This window comes from Gorilla gorilla, chromosome 21, assembly GCF_029281585.2.
Source record: "Gorilla gorilla gorilla isolate KB3781 chromosome 21, NHGRI_mGorGor1-v2.1_pri, whole genome shotgun sequence".
Lineage (NCBI taxonomy): Eukaryota > Metazoa > Chordata > Mammalia > Primates > Hominidae > Gorilla > Gorilla gorilla.
Genome location: NC_073245.2, coordinates 27564690 through 27582608, shown reverse-complemented (window position 1 = coordinate 27582608; position 17919 = coordinate 27564690). Strand labels below are relative to the sequence as shown.

The following is a 17919-nucleotide window of genomic DNA, read 5'->3' as shown; positions in this document are numbered from 1 at the left end:
AATTATTCTATATTTTGACTGTGGCTGTAGTTACACAACTATATATGTGTGTGTATATATATGTGTGTGTGTGTACATATATATGTGTCAAAACTTCCAGAACTTACACCAGAAAGGGTGAATTTCACTTTACGTAAATTATACTAAATTATATATCTACTTTTTATTTCAAGGTGAATAATACTTTTAGTATTCTACTCTTTGAGAAACAGCATATTAACCAAACAGTAAGCTAAATGTGAAAAATTTCTCCTTGGTTTAACAAGCTGTCTTAGTTCTCTCTGGATGGTTAACTAGCAAATCAATAAATATGAAACAGATTTGATATTGCTGGTTAACTAATCTACCTGTTTCCCAGTCACACCTAGTTTTCTAAGCCCTGCCAATTCCTCCTTAAATGTGTATTTCAAATCTATTCCCTCTCATTTACTCTCAAAATCTCCTATCACTCCCAAGATTAAGTCTTTAACAATTCCCAAGCACCCACAAAATAAAGTCCTTATTTATGAACAGAGCATAAAAAGCCCTTTATTGTGTAAACCAACCTACTTTTCCAGATTTGTCTTCCACCACAGGCAACCCTATTTATTACTCATTAATATCTTTTAGAAAGCAATTTGGCCATTTATATCATAGAGCCTTACAATAATCCATACCCACTGACCCTTTAACCCAGTAACCTCACTTCTAGGAATTTATTCTAGGAAAATAATCTACATAATACTAAAAAAACAGACAGCCCAAATAAATAAAAACAGGAGAACTGCAAAGTAAATGATAGTATATCCACAGGATAGTTCCTGATGCCGCTGTTAAAATCATGTTTATGCAAAGTTTTTAAAAGCATGTGGGAAATACTTATGACTTACTTTCAGTGAATGAAGAAGCTGGATATAAAGTTACATGTACAGTATAATCTCAATTATGAAAAACAGTACAGAAGAAAAAGAAGTTCCACAATTTTATCTCTAAAAGTGAGGCTATAACTGATTTTTATCTTCTCTCTAGTTTTCTTTATTTTCTAAGTTTTCTCTGGTAAGCCTTTTTTTTTTTTTTTTTGAGACGGAGTTTCGTTCTTGTTGCCCAGGCTGGAGTGCAATGGTGTGACCTCGGCTCACCGCAACTTCCGCCTCCTGGGTTCAAGCGATTCTCCTGCCTCAGCCTCCCGAGTAGCTGGGATTACAGGCATGCGCCAACACGCCCGGCTAATTTTTTTGTATTTTTAGTAGAGATGGGGTTTCTCCATGTTGGTCAGGCTGGTCTCGAACTCCCAACCTCAGGTGATCCGCCTGCCTCAGCCTCCCAAAGTGCAGGGATTACAGGCGTGAGCCACTGTGCCCTGCAGGTAAGCACATTTTTTTATATTAGAAATACACACACCTTTTTGATTCAGTGATTTCATACCTAGGACTCTCTTTTGAAGAAATGCAAGATTTATGCACAAGATGACAGAGTATTTCTTATAAAAATAAATTTAACATGAGGGTGATGTACATGCATGATATTATTAAACAATTTAAGTAGTTTTTACAGATATATTCTATATACCATGAAATTTACCCGTTTAAAGTGTAGTAAATTCAGTGGGTTTTCAGTATAGTCACAAAGTTGTGCATCCATCACCACTTCCTAATCTTAGACCATTTTGAACACCACAAAAAGAAACCCTGGGCTGGGTGTAATGGCTCATGCCTGTAATCTCAGCACTTTGGGAAGTTGAGGCAGGAAGATCACTTGAGTCCAGGAGTTCAAGACCAACCTCGGCAAAATAGTGAGACCTCATCTTGACAAAAAAACTTTTTAAAATTGCCACGGATCGTGGTATGGGCCTGTAGTTCCAGCTATTCAGGAGGCTGAGGTGGGAGGATCGCTTGAGTCAGCGTGGTAGAGGCTGCAGTGAGCTATGCTCATGCCACTGCACTCCAACCTGGGTGATAGAGACCTTGTTTCAAAAAAAAAAGAAACTCCAAACCCATTAGCAGTCATTCCTCATTCCCACTCCCACCCACCCCAGCCCTTGCTAACCACTAATGTACTTTCTGTCTCTATGGATCTGTGTATTCTGGACATTTTGTATAAATGGAATCACACAATATGTCATCTTTTGGGACTGGTTTATTTCACTTAGCATATTTTCAACGTTCATCCACGTTGTAGCCTGTATCAGTATTTCATTTCTTTTTATTGCCAAATAATATTCCCTTCCCTTGCACGGATATACTACATTTATCCATCTATCCATCAACTGATGAACACTGGGTTATTATCACTTTTGGCAACTATGAATAATAATGCTATGCACATTTGTGTACAAGTTTTTGTGTGGACATACATTTTCATTTTGCTTGGATATGTAGGTAGGAGTAAAACTGCTGAGTCATACGGTAGCTCCCAAGTTTAATTTTTTCAGGCACTGCCAAACTATTTTCCAAAATTACTGTGCCATTTTACATTCCCACCAGCAATGTATGGGTGCTCCAACTTCATAGCCTGGCCAACATTTGCTACAATAATCTTTTCATTATAGCTGTCTTAGCAGGTACAAAGCAGTATTTGCGGTTTTGATCTGCATTTCCCTAATGGCTAATGATGTTCTGCATTTTTTTCCATTGGCTTATTAGTCATTTGCACATCTTTAGAGAAACAGCTATTCAAATCCTTTGCCCAAACAAGTGGGTTTTTTATTGTTGAGTTGTAAGTCCTTTAATATATTCTACACACAAGCTCCTTGTCAGGTATATGATTTGCAAACATCTTTTCCTATTCTGTGGGTTGTGTTTTCATTTCCTTGATGGTGTTCTTTGATGAACATTTTTGAATACAATGAAATCCAATTTATCTATTTTTGTCACTTGTGCTCTTGGTGTCATTGCCTAGAAATGCCAGGAAAACTACCAACAAAAATTGCCTAACACAAGTTCACAGAGATTTATACCTATGTGTTCTTCTAGAAGTTCATAGCTTTAGTGCTCACATCTAGATTTATGATCCATTTTAAGTTAAATACAACATACAGTATGAAGCAGGGATCCAAATACGTTCTTTTGCATGGGGATATCCAATTGTCCCAGCACCATTTGTTGAAAACACTATTCTCCCCCCCCAACTGAATTATCCTGGCACTCACGTCACACTGGGAAATGGGAAATACAGTTTTATCCTTTATAGATTAACTCAAGTGTGTGAGAAAAATCTATATTGGCAGTCTCCAGATAGTCACTCTCTCATTCCCTTATTTTCATCATAATATGTATAAAATCTGCAATTATCTTATTTGTTTACTTATTTCTTAACTGTCTCTCCCATTAGAATGTATACTTCAGGGCCGGGTGTGGTGGTTCACACCTGTAATCCCAGCACTTTGGGAGGCTGAGGCAGGCAGATCATGAGGTCAGGAGTTTGAGACCAGCCTGGCCAACATGGTTGAAAACCCATCTCTACTAAAGATATAAAAAATTAGCCAGGCGTGGTGGCGCGCACCTGTTAATCCCAGTAGTCAGAAGACTGAGGCAGGAGAATCGCTTGAACCTAGGAGGCGGAGGCTGCAGTGAGCCAAGATCACGCTATTGCACTCCAGCCTGGGCAACAGGGTGAGACTCAGTCTCAAAAAAAAAAAAAAAAAAAAAAAGAATGTGTATTTCATAGAGACAGGGACTTTTTCTTGTATATTATTGAATCTCTAGAGCCTACAACAACAGTGCCAGGTTCCTAGAAGGTAGTTAATAATTACTTCTTGAAAAAATGAGAATATATATTAAATGGCTTAAAAGAAAATGTCCCAAATGTTAATACTTTGGTTGGAACTGTCATTACAGCTCAATTTTTCTTAATGTTCTACAATGAATATATACTACTTTTATATAATCAAATATGAAATTATGGTATTTTAAAGATTTATAAAACTTTTGAATCAATTTTTTTATTCCTCAAAATTCTAAGAACCTCAATTTATGCTAAACTATTTTGTTTTAGCTTCTTTTATAGGACCTCAAGCATAGTGACACCATCAAATATCTGGTAGATCAGGTCTAAGCCTTACGAGCCATCTTTGACAGACTTCTTTCCCTTATGCCACACATCCAAATTATCATTAAGTCCTTCCAGCTCTACCCCCAAAATACATATCCAATCTTACCACCTCTCATTATTAACAAATTTTAATTCAAGCTACCACCATCTACCATCTGAATAAAGCAATAGTTGATTGTGTTGTTGTTTGTTTGTTTACGGACAGGGTTTCGCTTTGTCACCCAGGCTGGAAGGCAATGGCGTGAACTTGGCTCACCATAGCCTCGACCTCCTGGGGTCAAGTAATCTCCTGCTTCAGCTTCCTAAGTAGCTAGGACTACAGGTACGTGCCACCATGCCTGGTTATTTATGTTTTATTTTTTGGTAGAGACGGGGTCTCTCTATGTTGCCCAGGGTAGTCTTTAACTCCTGGCCTCAAGTGATCCTCTCACCTCGGCCTCCCAAAGCACTGGGATTACAAGCGTGGGTCACCATACACAGCCAGCAATAGTTTCTTAATTGGTCTTTGTCCCCATTTGTATGTCTCTACACATCAACCACAGGGATAAATCGTTATCTCGCTCCACTACACTACTTAACACCTCCCCACCATCACACACCCAATGGCTTCCTGGTGCCATCAGAATAAAATTCAAATTCCTCACCTTTGACCTAATGGCCCTTTCTGGTCTAGTTCTTGCCTATAATCTATTTCCTACTTATTTCCCCCTTGTTGACTGAATGCTAACCACACAAGCCTTTTCTCTGTCCCTGGCAAATGTCAAGCTCATTCTCTTCTACAGGCCCTTCTACTTAAGAGTTCCTTCTGCCCTAAATGCTCTTCACATAGCTAGCTCTTTATTGCCATGTAAATCCTACCTCAAGAGAGGCCTTCTCTAAATTCTAGCTAAAGTAGCCCAACTCTTCCAGTACTTCCCATTTTTTTTTTTTCTTTTTTTTTTGAGACAGAGTTTCACTCTTGTCCCCCAGGCTGGAGTGCAATGGCCCGATCTCGGCTCACTGCAACCTCCGCCTCCCGGGTTCAAGTGATTCTCCTGCCTCAGCCTCCCAGAGTAGCTGGGATTACAGGCGCGCGCCATCACGCCTGGCTAATTTTTGTATTTTTAGTAGAGACAGGGTTTCACCATGTTGGCCAGGCTGGTCTCAAACTCCTGATCTCAGGTGATCCACCCACCTCAGCCTCCCAAAGTGCTGGATTACAAGCATAAGTCACCACGCCTGGCCTTAGTACTCCCTATTGATTACCTTATTTTCTTCATACTACTTATCATCAGCTGAAATGATCTTGTCTTTTTTGTCTCTTCCTCCATATCAGATTGTAACTTCCATGAGGAAAGAACTTGTTTCCCTAGTGCTTGGACCAGTTCTTGACATACAAAAATCTCTCAAATATTTGTTGAATAAACGATTGTTATTCTAAACATTGAGGGTAATGCAAAACTGTCTAGTTCTCCGTTAATTACTCCAGGAAAAATATAACTAAGAGTGTAAAATGATATTTTTACATCAAGAATCAATTCACTTGAAAATTCAAATTAAAAAGTTGATTATATATAATGATTCCAAGTAAAATAATATTAAAGAAGGAATAAAACTATTGAAACACATTCTAATGCACTCCTCCAACTCTTTTCATTTGCTCTACAATTACTGAGGCACACACTGGTGTCATCAGAATATAAAGATGAATACAGGATATAAAGATGAACAAAACTTTGAACTATTCTAAAGATATATCCAGTTGGGTAGAGATAACAGACATAAGAAAGAATCCTATATATGATTAATGCTGCACCAGCAGCAAGCTCTCCATGCATTGACAGCCCAGGAAATGAGTGATTCTGTATGAGACATGATGACAAGAGGGAGGTGTCATGTCAGGCAGGTCTTCCTAGAGCTGGCCCTTGAAGGATAAACTGCCTTTTGATTAGTCAGGCAGGAATCCCTTTTTAATGAGTTAAATAAATGATTCTGGCTTCTTCCACTTGGATAGCAAGTAATAACAAAAGACTATTTACCTAATTAGTTCTAAGGTTGCCACTATTTATTTTAGCTAACACTGATAAACTGATAAGCACTTTACTACCTGCCACTGCTTTTTTTGGGGGGCATCAGGGTCTTGCTCTGTCGTCCAGGCTGAGGTGCAGTGGTGCAACCTTGGTTCACTGCAGCCTGAAGCTCCTGGGCTCAAGCAATCCTCTCACCTCAGCCTCCCAAGTAGCTGGGACCCCAGGCATGCACTGCCACACCTAGCTTTCCTTTTTTTTTTTTTTTTTTTTTTTGGTATTTTATGTAGAGACTGGGTTTTGTCATGTTGCTCAGGCTGGTCTCGAACTCGTAAGCTCAAGCGATCTGCCTGCTTTGGCCTCCCAGTGTGCTAGGATTACAGGCATGAGCCTCCACACCCGGCCTGTGCCACTGCTTTAAACTAGTTACATGCATCATTCATACTGTTGTGGTGGTAGGTACTATTATTATTCCCACTTGGAAGAATGGTGAAATTGAGGCACAGAATGCGTCAGGAACTTACCAAAGGTCATACAGTTAGTGCAAGTGGCAGAGTCAAGATTTAAAAAAACCCAGCAGCCAGACACTGAGCACATGCTTTTAATGTGGCAGTATAGTTTAACACAAATAATATCTATCTCAATGAGTTGCTATAAGGGTTGAATGAGATAAGGTAAATACTTATAAGTTATGTAAGACAGCATTACTTCTTGCTTTTTTTTTTTTTTTTTGAGATGGAATTTCGCTCTTGTTGTCCAGGCTGGAGTGCAATGGCGGGATCTTGGCTCACTGCCACCTCCACCTCCCAAGTCCAAGTGATTCTCCTGCCTCAGCCTCCCAAGTAGCTGGGATTACAGGCATGCGCCACCACACCCGGCTAATTTTGTATTTTTAGTAGAGGAGGGGGTTTCACCACATTGGTCAGGCTGGTTTCGAACTCCCGACCTCAAGCGACCCACCCACCTTGGCCTCCCGAAGTGCTGGGATAACAGGCGTGAGCCACCACGCCCGGCCACTTCTTGCTCTTTCATTTGTTAGGCTTTTGAGCGCTTTTCTATGGTTCAGGATGCCTCAATAAGCATCAAATTCCACAGTTTCATTTTTAAAGAAAGAAAGGAAACTGGCATTTATTGAGGACTTTCAATATGCCACAATCACTTTAAAGGTATTACTCTAATAACTGCCTTAACTATCTTGAAGGATTTTTACTTGTAAGACTCAAAGTAAATTATCATGCAGTATACAAAGGGGAGGTACTATTCAATTAATTCAATACTTAAAACCCAATTTCCATTGCATTAAAAAAGGTATGTGGGAATAGAAGGTATAAAAATTAAAGGAATCCACCTCCATGGGAACCTGTCCTTTGTCATAATTAAGAATACCCTCTCCCATTCACTCATTCATGTTCATTCAGTAACATCTATGTGGGCCTACTATGAGAGTGGTATCCTGCTACTGGAATGTACGATCCCCATCTTAAAAGAGCTCAATAGTCTAGTTTCATAAAACATCTTAAGTCCTATAAAGAAATTCATATGCTATCTCAGCATTGTTTCTTGGACATGTGCAGAAATGCAGAGAATTTAGTTGGTACACATACCAACTTCCCATTACAAATTAAGTAGGCCAACTCACAAAGTCTTAGGTTGGTCCAATAAAGTGCCCACTAGCCACATGTGACTTAACGAGTCCTTTAAATGTGGCTAGTGTGACTGAGGAACTGTATTTTCATTTAATTTTAATTAACTTAAATTCTAAAAATTTATTCTTATCCATTACTGGAAAACTTGTAAGTAGGTCTGGAGCAACTTGAGTATATGAATCTACTTTTTCAAATGTAAATTTTATCATATCTAAATACAGATCAAATATTTCCAATGAAAATTTAGCACCTGAATTGACACGTGCTTTCAGTGTAAAATATATACTGGATTTCAAACAATTTATATGTAAAATTTCTCAATTTTTAAAAATATTACTAGAAAAGTTAAAAGTATATTAAAATATTACTAGAAAAGTTAAAAGTATATACATAGCTTGTATTTTCTTTCCATTTGACAACATTGGCCTAAAGATGAAATATTCTTATAACTAGAGTATTCCTCTAAAGATTTTTTTTTTTTTGAGACAGGGTCTTGCTTTGTTGCCCAGGCTGGAGTGCAGTGGCATGCTCTCGGTTCACCACAACCTCCGCCTCCCAGGTTCAAGCAATTCTCCTGCCTCATCCTCTCAAGTAGCTGGGACTACATGCACCTGCCACCATGCCTGGCTAATTTTGTATTTTTAGTAGAGATGGGGTTTCTCCATGTTGGTCAGGCTGCAGATTCTTACAATGATTTGAGAATTCCTCAAAACTCCTGAGCTTCAACAACTGACTTCAAAGATTGCTCCAGAGCAAGTTTGAGAAGCCTTACCTGTATTTGCCTGTGCTGTGCTTTAGTGTTAGTTCTATTACTACAGGTTAAGTACCTTCCAGTACCAAGCATTTCAGATTTCAGATATTTTCAAATTTTGGAATATTTGCATATACATAATGAGACAGCTTGGGAATAGGACCCAAGTCCAAACACAAAATTCATTTGTGTTTCATATACACTTTATATCCATAGCCTGAAAATTATTTTATATGATATTTTAAATAATTCTGCGTGTGAAAGTTTTGTCTGCATTTTGACTTGTCACATAAGGTGAGATGTAGAATTTTCCACTTGTGGCAATATGTTGGTGTTCAAAAAGTTTGGGATTTTAGAGAATTTTGGATTTTTGGATTAGGGATGCTCCACCTGTACATGAAAATAGCAACAGAAAAGTTGTGAAACCATTTTAAAATAAACACTAATTACATTTACAAGCTATTTTCTGAAAGCAAGCCAAGATAGAAACAAGGGTAGGAAATTCATCTTTGCTTTCCTGTGATAAGGCAAACAGAAATAACAACCTATGAAGTAATGTAAAAATGTTCAAAGGAGTAAACAATCTTCCTTTGATGTGATCCAAAAGCACAAACACAATGACAAATGACCCTCCAGGTGTAGAATGAACTTAAGTTTCTATCTTTCAAGCACTCATCTATGCCTTGCTGCAACAGACGTTCTCAGTCTTTTCACACCTTCAATTAGAGATTACTTTGTTAATTTTAAAACTTTAATTGCATTTTTTACTGAAATCAATTGCTTTTAAAAAATCTACGTATGATGTGAGGGCGATCTGGCTGCAACATCTGTCACCCCATTGATCACCAGGGTTGATTCGGCTGATCTGGCTGGCTAGGCAGGTGTCCCCTTCCTCCCTCACCACTCCACGTGCGTCCCTCTCAAAGCTATGCACTCGGTCAAAGAGGATGACCATTCCTGATAGAGGAGAACCGGTCTTTGGTCAAGGTTATATGAGCAGCTGCGCTCCCCTGCTAGAACCTCCAAACAAAAAATCTACGTAAAACATAACAAAGCAAAACATGGAATACTGTTGGCAGCATGTAAGCATTACAGTATCAGCTACTAGAAGACTAATCTTGGAGCTAAGAATCACTCTAAATATTCAACTCAATGGGGGTCTTAGTACAGCAGATTCAATGATGAATATAACATCTTGGCCCAAAGTATTACTGAGATTAATAAAACCGATGTTTATTTGTCTAAGTCTATGCCTCTCCCAACTGTAAAATTTCAAGAAAAATGAGCAGGAGGTAATTCAGAAGCACAATTCCAAGTGAAAACTTCTCACTTTCAACATCAATGAAAGGAGGCATGAACAGAAGAAAAGTTGTGGTTACAATATTGCTGAAGTGTTAGGTGTAAATCTTTGTGTATGACTTTCATGGACAATCTAGACAGAAATGTTATGCCACAAAAGAAGTAAACTCAAGATACTTTCACGGCTGGGCGCAGTGGCTCATGCCTGTAATCCCAGCACTTTGGGATGCCAAAGTGGGTGGATCACTTGAGCCCAGGAGTTCAAGACCAGCCTGTGCAAACATGGTGAAACCCCATCTTTATAAACCCCGTCTTTATATATAAATTTATATTTATAAATCCCATCTTTATATATGTAAAGCTTTTAAAATACAAAGCTTAGCTGGGAGTGGTTGTGCCTGCCTATATATAGTCCCAGCTACTCAGGAGGCTGAGGTAGAGGACTGACTGAGCCTGAGGGTGGACGATGCAGTGAGTTGTGTTCACGCCCCTGCACTCCAGCCTAGGTTAACAGAATGAGACCCTGCCTCCAAAAAAAAAAAAAAAAAAAAAATGCTTTCACAATATTCTACTTATTTATTATGCTCTGTGGTTTACATATGCAAATGACAGTACAATGAAGAGACTAGCTCTAGTTACTCAGAGACTAGAGTGTTGTTCTGTGGACAAAATCAACGCATTTATATGTTAAACTCAGTTTTTCAAGACTTGCAAGTTTTTTTTCAAATTTCAAATATAGTGTGCTTCATCTCAAAGTGTTACTGAAAGAAAATATAAAGTTACATTAACATAGAAACTCAAAAACTTGAAGTCTTCATGTATACTAAGTTAAACACAATTTTGATTTAAACAAATTCTATTTATGAAAAATAGTCACTAGGCACGATGGCTCATGCCTGTAATCCCAACACTTTGAGAGGCCAAAGCGGGAAGATTGTTTGAGACCAGTCTGGGCAATGTAGCAAAATCTCATTTCTAAAAAAATTTTAAAAAGTTAGCTGGGTGTGGTGGTGCACATCTGTAGTCCCAGCTACTCCGCAGGCTGAGGTGGGAGGATCATTTGAGCCCAGGAGATCAAGGCTGCAGTGAGCTCCAGCCTGGGTGGCTGTAAGAGAGTCTGTCTCAAAAAAAAAAAAAAAAAAAAAAAAAAAGAAAAAGAAAAGAAAGAAAAAAGAAAGGAAAAAAAGGAAAGGAAAGGAGAAAGAAAAGAAAGTCAGTCATATTTACTTGTTTTGCATGTTTGTTTTTTAGACTTTTAATTTTTTTTTTTTTTTTTTGAGACGGAGTCTCGCTCTGTCACCCAGGCTGGAGTGCAATGGTGCGATCTTAGCTCACTGCAACCTCCGCCTCCTGGGTTTAAGCGGTTCTCCTGCCTCAGCCTCCTGAGTAGCTGGGATTACAGGCACGTGCCACCACGCCCAGCTATAGACTTTTAATTTTTTAGAGAAGTTTTAGGTACACAGCAAATTTTAGCAGAAGTGCATTGTTCCCATATATCTACTGTGTGTGCTTTTACGTTTTGGCTAGAGGAACTGCCAGGAAAGAGAGGGGTAAGTGTAAAGTGAAGGACGTTAATCTCCACAGCCCTTGGCAAAGAAGGAAAGAACTCTGTCCTAAGTCACTCTACATTCTACCACTACCAGGGGCCTAAAAATGGCAGGTGGATAGAATTAAGAGAGAGTATTGAACTTCTGGTAATTAGCTGGGTAAGGGGCCTGGAAAGAAATTTATGTGCCAGAAGAGAGAAATATTACTCCTCAGTATGAGGTTCTGGTATTGATAATCATGTTCTTGTTTTTTGAGACAGGGTCTCCCGCTGTGGCCAGGCTGGAGTGCAGTAGTACAATCATAGCTCACAGAAGCCTCTAACACCCAGGCTCAAGCAATCCTCCCACCTCAGCCCCCCGAATAGCTAGGAGTATAGGCACATGCCAGCATGCCCAGTTAATTTTTATTTAATTTTTTTGTTCAGACAAGGTCTCACTATATTGTCCAGGCTGGTCTCCAACTCCTGGCTTCAAGCAATCCTCCTGCCTCAACCTCCCAACGTGCTGGGATGACAGGTATAGGCCACTGTGTCCAGCTGATTTTTTTTTTTTTTTACATTTACTTTACGGCTCTGCAAATAAGCTTAGGTGAAGATGATAAGTATTTACAGAATGGCCAGGTTTGCAGGATGCAGCATGCGTGTAAAAACCTAAGATGCAATAAACATATGAAAAGAGTCAGCTCACTAGTAATCAAAGAAATGCAAAATAAAATAATGAGAAACCATTTCACAACCATCAGACTGGCAAAGGTTTCAAGTCTCTTATTAAGTGGTGAAAGGCAATGTAGAAACAAGCTGTTAATGATGAGATACAATCAGAACGAACCAGTAGTAGAGTAGAAAATATGTATGCTCCAATCCAGGGCTTCCGCTTCTAGATATATACCATGGAGAGATACACACTGGGGCTAGAGAAGTAATACATAGCAATATATGACATGGAAATTGCCTATTATAAAAACTTTAAATAGACCAAAAAAAAAGGCAAAAAATTAGGAAATGGCTGAATGTCTATCAACAGGGGAATGGATAAACTTGCACAATCATACAAAAGAACACAATTCAGCAGTTGAAGAACCAAAGCTACAAATAAATCCAAAAGCTGCCCTCCCCTGGAAAAACAAAAACAAAAAAAAAAAAAACACCCCACAAAGTTTAATTTTTTCTCACAGAGCTGCAAAAGGATACATGAAGCACAGTATTTACGTAAGTTTTAAAAGCACATCAAGGCAATACATATGAATGATTAAGTAGCTAAAAGTATGGAACTATCAATGAATATCAATTTCAGGTGACTACTGTGAACTTTACCTGAGCTCTGTGTTCTCAGAAAGCAGTGATGGTTAATCCACCCCACCGTTTTGTGTTCTGGGAAACAGGTAACTGCAAAGAACTGGCCTGTTGCATATTTTCAAATAAGGCAATCAGGAATGCTCTCCTAATTGCAACAGCCTGAATAAAATCATCTCCTTAACCAGCCAGGATATTATGTCTTTGACACAGGAATGGTTATAACTCTAGGGAGGGAAGGGAGTGGGATGAGGAAGATGATGCATATTTAGCTGTAATGATAACATAAAAACCTGAAATATGGCAATAAGATAGCCCTTTTTTTCCTGTACAAAAGGATCTGTTATTCTGTGTACTTTTCTGCTTAAAATGTTTCAAAATTATTATTTTAAAACTTGGAGTTGGAAAAGGTGATTTGTCTCAAGTCAATTAATCCTTTACAATCTGTTTTCTCATATGTTAAATAGGCATGCAAATACATGCCCAACCTATTTCACTGGGTTGTAGTGTTTTTGCTAATCACCAAGTATTAGAATACTTGAATACTGCACCAGTTAGTTCAGTCTGTGAGACCACAGTTCAGATTAGGATAAGGTTAAGGGTTAGATTATCGTGCAAACCTTTTAACTCTACTTCAGGGGCAAGACTACACTCTTACTTTCCAAGAAGCATAAAAGATACTCTGGTTACAAGAGGAGCTAGGCAAGTCTAGGTGTGATGTCTCAATCCATATCCAGTAGAACTACTGAGCAAATAACCCTAGTAACTTGATGATGGGCTACTAAACAATCTCTGTATAAGGAGGCTGGCATACCCAGTACACACACACACACGTTTTGTTTGGGGTCTGTAATTGTGGTTCACGTGGAGGCAGCCGTTGTTTGTTTTTTGTTGGGGGAGACATCTGAAAACATCTAATCTCATCCTGAAGTGCCCAGCTGGTTTCAAACTGCTTTATTTCAGGTGCTTCTAAAAGACTTGGTGAGTACAAGGAAGTGATTCTGCTAATTTAGAACAAACCCATCGGTAGTTAAAATTTAATCTTAAAAGAAACTTGGAACCAAGCATCTAACCAAAAGAGCTAAAAGCAAAGTGCTAGACTCTGGGATAATACCCACAATATTCTCTAATCACTGAACTAAACAAAGATGCTCCTGCGCTCATAAGGCTAAAAACAAAAATAACCTTTAAAAATGGGGGGTCTATAATCTGAACTCTAAGAGTAACTTGTAAGGTCTTCTTGAACTCCCTAAAGCCAACAATTTTGAAGCGTATTTGGAAATCGCTCATTTCTAATTTTTATTTCTTCCACTCCTCACAAGAACCAGGAAATATAACAGACCCTTCCTTCCTTGAATTTAGTTAAGCTTTAACTAAAACTAAGCATTTAACTAAAGGTAAAATGTTTGGTCTCTTATTTTCAAACAGAAAAATAAAGTCTGTATTAGCCACTCAATAAAAAAGTATAATGTCAAATCAGAAGTCTCTAGAGCAGACCCTAGTCAGCTTCAAAGCACTTTCACAGAGTGAATGGTCTTAAGCGTACCATAACTCATAAGCCCCTAGATTAAGTCTTTTAGTATAAAGCAGCATATACATTTAAAATGTTATTAAATTTTTAATAATTAGATATTAAAAAGACTCAAGATGCTGATACTTTGTAGCTTACAGCATTAAACCAAAGAAGAACCAAAAACTGAACAGTATCAAATCCCTATTACATACATATCTACAGTCATCAAGAAACTACCGGTTAATCTTTTCTTTCACTAAGGGGCCGCCTGCATGTTCACGGAAGTTGTAATAACTTAAGAAAACCAAAACTGTTATACAGTGAAAACAGTTTGTATGCAGATAAGCTGGTACCAACTGCTTCTAGACAGATGCAATTACAGTGTAATATTTCTAGCAAAGTCTGGTAAGGCTATGCCTGCAAATCACTGACCAAAAATGGTAACAGCGTGTGCAGACTAACGAAAATGACAAAATGTTCCAACTGATAGCTCAGTTGAAAATACGTTTTTAAATAGCTAATTAGAGTGACAGTGTAAAGGGGGAAAATATGTAAATTAAGCAAAATGTCCATCACATAGAATATACTAATGAGCACCTGTTTACTTTTTGGTGACTCCAGTATTTTAATGGTTTTTAAAGCTCTTAAATTTGGTTGTATCAGCATCCCAGCATCATGCCCACACCTTGCGCACCAAGTTCTGGCAGAGTCCAACTGTCTACAGGTCAGAAAAAAAATTCTAACCATACACGGACAGATCGGGCAGGGAAGGGTTAAAACAGACACTGCCAAGCTTGACAAGCACGACGAGAGTGCTGCTGGAAGCCGATTGCCTGATAAAAAGAAAAAAACAAAGGAGCTGCAAGGCCACCCCGTTCTAAATCATGCCAGGATCCTGCTCGTTAGCGATCATTCCGTGCTCCAGGACTGTTCCATAAAGGCTTTATCTTCCTTATTGAGATGGACAGACCTCAAGGGCTGGAACGCGCACAAGTCACCAAGCGCCTCAGCGCCAGCTCTGGGGAAACCCACGCCAACAAGGACGGTGGCCGGATTCCGACGCCCCCCGCCCCCCACTCCCCGGCCTCGGTGTGCAGACCCCCTGATGGATTTCACAGAGCGGGTGGGGGCGCTCGACCCCAGCCAGTTGTTGCAAGGCCGGGTCTGGAGGCACTCGCAGAGGCCACGCTCAGGGCGGCGGCCTCGCCCCAGCTGGGAGCTGCGCAACAGCCGCGGATCCACCCCGGGGCGCGGGGGCCCAGCCAGGACGGCGGGCGACGGAGGCCCAGAGACCCCCCTCACACGCGGCCCGGATACTGCAGGCGGACCGGGTCCCTCCCCGGGCTGAGGCACGGCTCACCCCCTTAGCCCCGACTCCGCGGCGCCCCAGAGACGTACTGCTCCCGGCCGCCTCGGCCCACGCCTCGGCCTCCCTCCTACTCACCATCTTCGCCGCGGCGGTCGCAGGGACGCGGGGGAGGGAGCCGGCGGGCAGCGAGTATGCAGAGCGTCCTCCTCACGGCTGCGGGACCGAGAGACCCAGCGCTGAGCTGACGCGGCGGCGCGAGCTTACCCCGGGGCGGGCGCGCCTCAGGACGGAACGCGGCTGCGCACGTCACGCACCGCCTGCCGTTGCTACGCAACCAGCCGGCCAGGCAACGCCCCGCCCGGCGGCTCTCCAGAGTCTCGGAGGGGAGCTTCCCTCATCTGCTGAAGGCTGCGGGGCAGGGTCCCTCTCACCAGAAAGTGTTTAGGGGTGGGGGTGCGTCCTCTCTCGTCGGCAGGAGGCTAGAAGGCGGACTGGGCTGGCTCCTGCTGGCGAGGGGCGGGCAAAAGATGATGGGGGAGGGGTGGCCTTCCTTCGCCTCCTCGGCGGGGCCACCTGACGCCCCACCCACTGTGCAGGCACGGCCCGCGCGGGGAGGCAGCCACATGGCCAGGTGTGCCTGCCGCCGGGGCGGGGCGGGGCCGTGGAGGGGAAAAGGAGGGGAGAGCCGGGGGAGAGGGGTACAGAGTGTGGGAAGGAGGGGGATTTGGAGGGGAGAGGCGAGGGGCACATAGTTGGGGGAGGAGGGGGATGGAGAGGGGAGGGAAGAGGTGAGGGAGAGGGGACAGAGTGGGGAGAGGAAGGGGATGTGGGGGGAGGGGCGAGGGGGCACTTGGGGAGGTGGGGGGAAGGGGAGAGGTGAGGGAGAGGGGACAGGGGGACAGGAGGGGGATGTGGGAGAGGTGAGGGAGAGGGACACAGTGGTGGAAGGAGAGAGATGTTGGGGGTGGGGAGGGCAGGGCCCGAGGAGAGGGAACGCACTGGGGGAGGACCCACGGGAGCGGAGTCGCGGGCTGCGGCAGCGGGGACGCCTCCCGCATTTTTTACCTACTTTGGTGCGATTCCCGCCGCCCTCCCCTGATTGGCCCAGTCTGGCTTGTCCTGCCCTCGCGTGAGGGGAAAAAAGTCTGCACATTTTTCCTCCTTCCCGAGGCGACCGTGGCCATGCAGAGTGCTCTGTGAGTCACCGTTAATTTCAGGTCTGGAAAAACAAGGAGGATTTATTTATCTTTGGGAACTGCCGGGGAAGGAGGCCGGCGGCGCGCAGGGGTGTGGCTGGGAAAGGCCGCGCTGTCCCGGGACGGTGGCGCCAGCCCCGCCGCTCAGTTCTCCGGGTTTTTAATTTGGAATTGTGTTTCTCTAATGGGCGGTTGCGTCGGAAACACGGTTTTCAGAGGGCCCAGATGAATCCCAGCGTTTTTGCTGCGGGTGTTTTTGTGGGAAATAAAGGGAACAGAAAGAATTTTATAAATTAATTTAGGTTACCGAGAACATCATGGCCTCGACCAAAACTATTTTAATTCTCCAAATATGAGACTTTTGGACAAGATGATCAGTATTTTTTTTTCTGGCACTATGTAAAATCTAGGTTGTATGTGGCTTTTGTTCTGCTCCACTCAACATAGAAACCCATTTCTCATTACCCTCCTTCTTTTTAAAAAAGACAGTAAGCAAGTTGTGCAGTTCTAAGCCTTTACCACCTGAGACATGATTTTTGGCGGGCTAGAGCAGTGGTTCTTTAGCATGCATCAGAATCACCTGGAAAAGTTGTTCAAAGCTAGATTTGTGTGCCCCATCCCCAAGGTTCCCTCACTGCTTCTAAGATGATGCTTGAGAATGGGCATTTCTACCAACTCCTAGGTGATGCTGAAGATGCCAGTCTGAGACCACACTCCTGAGCTGAGAAGGAACCCCCCTGTATCCTCCTGCAGCTGGAACCCTTTGCTTTTCTGCCTGCGTAGGACCCTGCGGCCCGTACACTTCTTAATATTCAGACTTCCTTTCTAGTCCAAAAGTGAATGGTGCTCATTTAAGGATACATGCCTGCCTGCCTGCTCCAGCCTCTCCTGCATTTCGTCCTCCACTCTGCCACCAGAGTTAGGTTCAAACATAAGACTGGTCTTGTTACATTCTTGCTTAAAATTTGCTGTGGCTTCCTCCATAATCCTCAGCAGGTCAGTCTGGCCCGTCTGCCTCTGGCCTCAGCCTACTTTTTCTGCCCTATCTCCCATATCTTCCTAAGTGCCCACTGCCCCTCCCAGACGAAACTTCTCATTCCAGAACACCTCTTACTAGTTCTAACTACCTTGATCATGGGCCTGCTTATTTTTTCAGCCTGGGATGCTCCTATCACCCTTCGCATCTGAAGACTTCTCTTCCCACTTCCCAAGGATCAATAGTAGTTCCTTCTTTTTTTTTTTTTCGTGCCCCCTACCCCTTACAACTCCTTCACCCCCCTAGTTCCTTCTGTAATCCCAGAGTTCATCACTTGTCAAATTTTTTTTTTTTT

At 42.0% G+C, this 17919-nt stretch overlaps 1 protein-coding gene across 1 annotated transcript in view; it reads right to left on the bottom strand.

Moving 5' to 3' along the window:
- The window catches only part of DSTN (destrin, actin depolymerizing factor), a 38959-nt gene extending 22533 nt beyond the window's left edge, over window positions 1–16426 (bottom strand). Inside the window, exon 1 of the mRNA XM_019016999.4 lies at window positions 15528–16426. Coding sequence (XP_018872544.1) covers window positions 15528–15530 — 3 coding nt within the window. The 5' untranslated portion in view covers window positions 15531–16426. The remainder of the gene's footprint in view (window positions 1–15527) is intronic.
- Between the last annotated feature and the right edge of the window lie 1493 nt (window positions 16427–17919).